Raw genomic sequence first — 1304 nt, forward strand, 5'->3', positions numbered from 1 at the left:
ATTCGCGAGCGGGTTCGGACGCGGGTGGGTGGCACTGGCAGTGTGTCTGGTCAGAAAGCTCCGGCGGCGATGATGTGCAGCGATAAGCAGCAGATAAGGGTGTGGGGAAAGAACGACCGGGGCTTGCGGGACTGTCTCCAGTGAGACTCGGCGTACCGCCAATGGCTGGTGTGTGCAGCCTCACTTTGCATTCCTGCCTTCTGCCAGGTGCTGACCTTGCCTCGCGGGGCCTTGCTGACTCTACCGTTCTTGCTCTTGATCATCACAAGTCCCACAGGTGCTGTCCATGGCATATCCCAGGCAGCGTCAAAACCAGGGCAGAATCACCATTTCACGGCCGTTGTCATTAGTATTTCGCTCACCGCCATCCGTCGAACCGCCGACACATGTGCGCCTTGCTGGCTTGATCACCAGACGACGATTCCATGGACCCGTGACATACACACACAGCTCACCAACTGAGCGAGACTGAGACACACAAGTCATCTTCTTTTTCTCTGGTTTCAAATACGCCCAGCCAACGAATGAGAGCCATTTGGTTTCAATGTATTTATTCTTCCCTTTTTTTTATTTGGAACAAAAATCAACCCGCTACACCAATGCTATTGACCCGGCCCCTTGCCTCAGTAGTACACGCGCAGGAACTCGACCAGCGCCATCATGGCCATGGCCTGGCCGTACGGCATGCTCGTCCTCGGAATGTCCTTGTAGTGCTGCAGGTCGTGGCCCATGCCGGTGCCGAACGACGTGTTGAGCAGCTCGCCCTCGGGGCTGATGTTGTCAATGACAGCGTTGACGGCCTTGATGGCCGTCGCCTCGTACTCCTTGCCGATGTACCTCTTGCGCTGGGCCTTGAGGATGCCGTAGGCGAAGCCGGCCGTGGCGCTGGCCTCGACGTAGGAGCCCTCGTCCTGGGAGACGTCGAGCAGCGTGCGCCAGAGGCCGTCAGCCTCCTGCAGCGGCACGAGCGCTGCGGCCTGCGCCTCGAGCGTGTTGAGGAGGTGGTAGCGCAGCGGGTCGTCCTTGGGCAGGTCGAGGAGCTCGACAAACTCGGGGATGACAATGGTCAGCCACGCGTTGCCGCGCGCCCAGCGGGCCCGCGCAAAGTTGTGGCCGCCGTCGGCAAAGGTCCAGCCGTGGAAGAAGAGGCCCGAGGGGGCGTCGAAGAGGTACTGCGTGTGCAGCAGGAACTGCCTCTTGCCTCGGCCACGTACTCGGGTCGGTTGAGGACGAGACCAATCTTGGCCAGGGCATGACGGTCATCATGAGCGTGTCGTCCCAGAGCTGCTCGTCGTTGATCTCGA

At 60.0% G+C, this 1304-nt stretch overlaps 1 protein-coding gene across 1 annotated transcript; it reads right to left on the bottom strand.

Moving 5' to 3' along the window:
• Positions 1-623: 623 nt before the first annotated feature.
• Positions 624-1263, bottom strand: VDAG_02714 (RhiN protein; the record flags this gene model as incomplete). Its single annotated transcript, XM_009653367.1, has 2 exons — positions 624-1190; positions 1258-1263. The coding sequence occupies 2 exons, from the start codon at positions 1261-1263 to the stop codon at positions 624-626; spliced, it is 573 nt and encodes a 190-aa protein (XP_009651662.1).
• Positions 1264-1304: the final 41 nt, after the last annotated feature.

The sequence above is a fragment of the Verticillium dahliae genome, genomic scaffold (genome assembly GCF_000150675.1).
Source record: "Verticillium dahliae VdLs.17 supercont1.4 genomic scaffold, whole genome shotgun sequence".
Taxonomy (NCBI): domain Eukaryota; kingdom Fungi; phylum Ascomycota; class Sordariomycetes; order Glomerellales; family Plectosphaerellaceae; genus Verticillium; species Verticillium dahliae.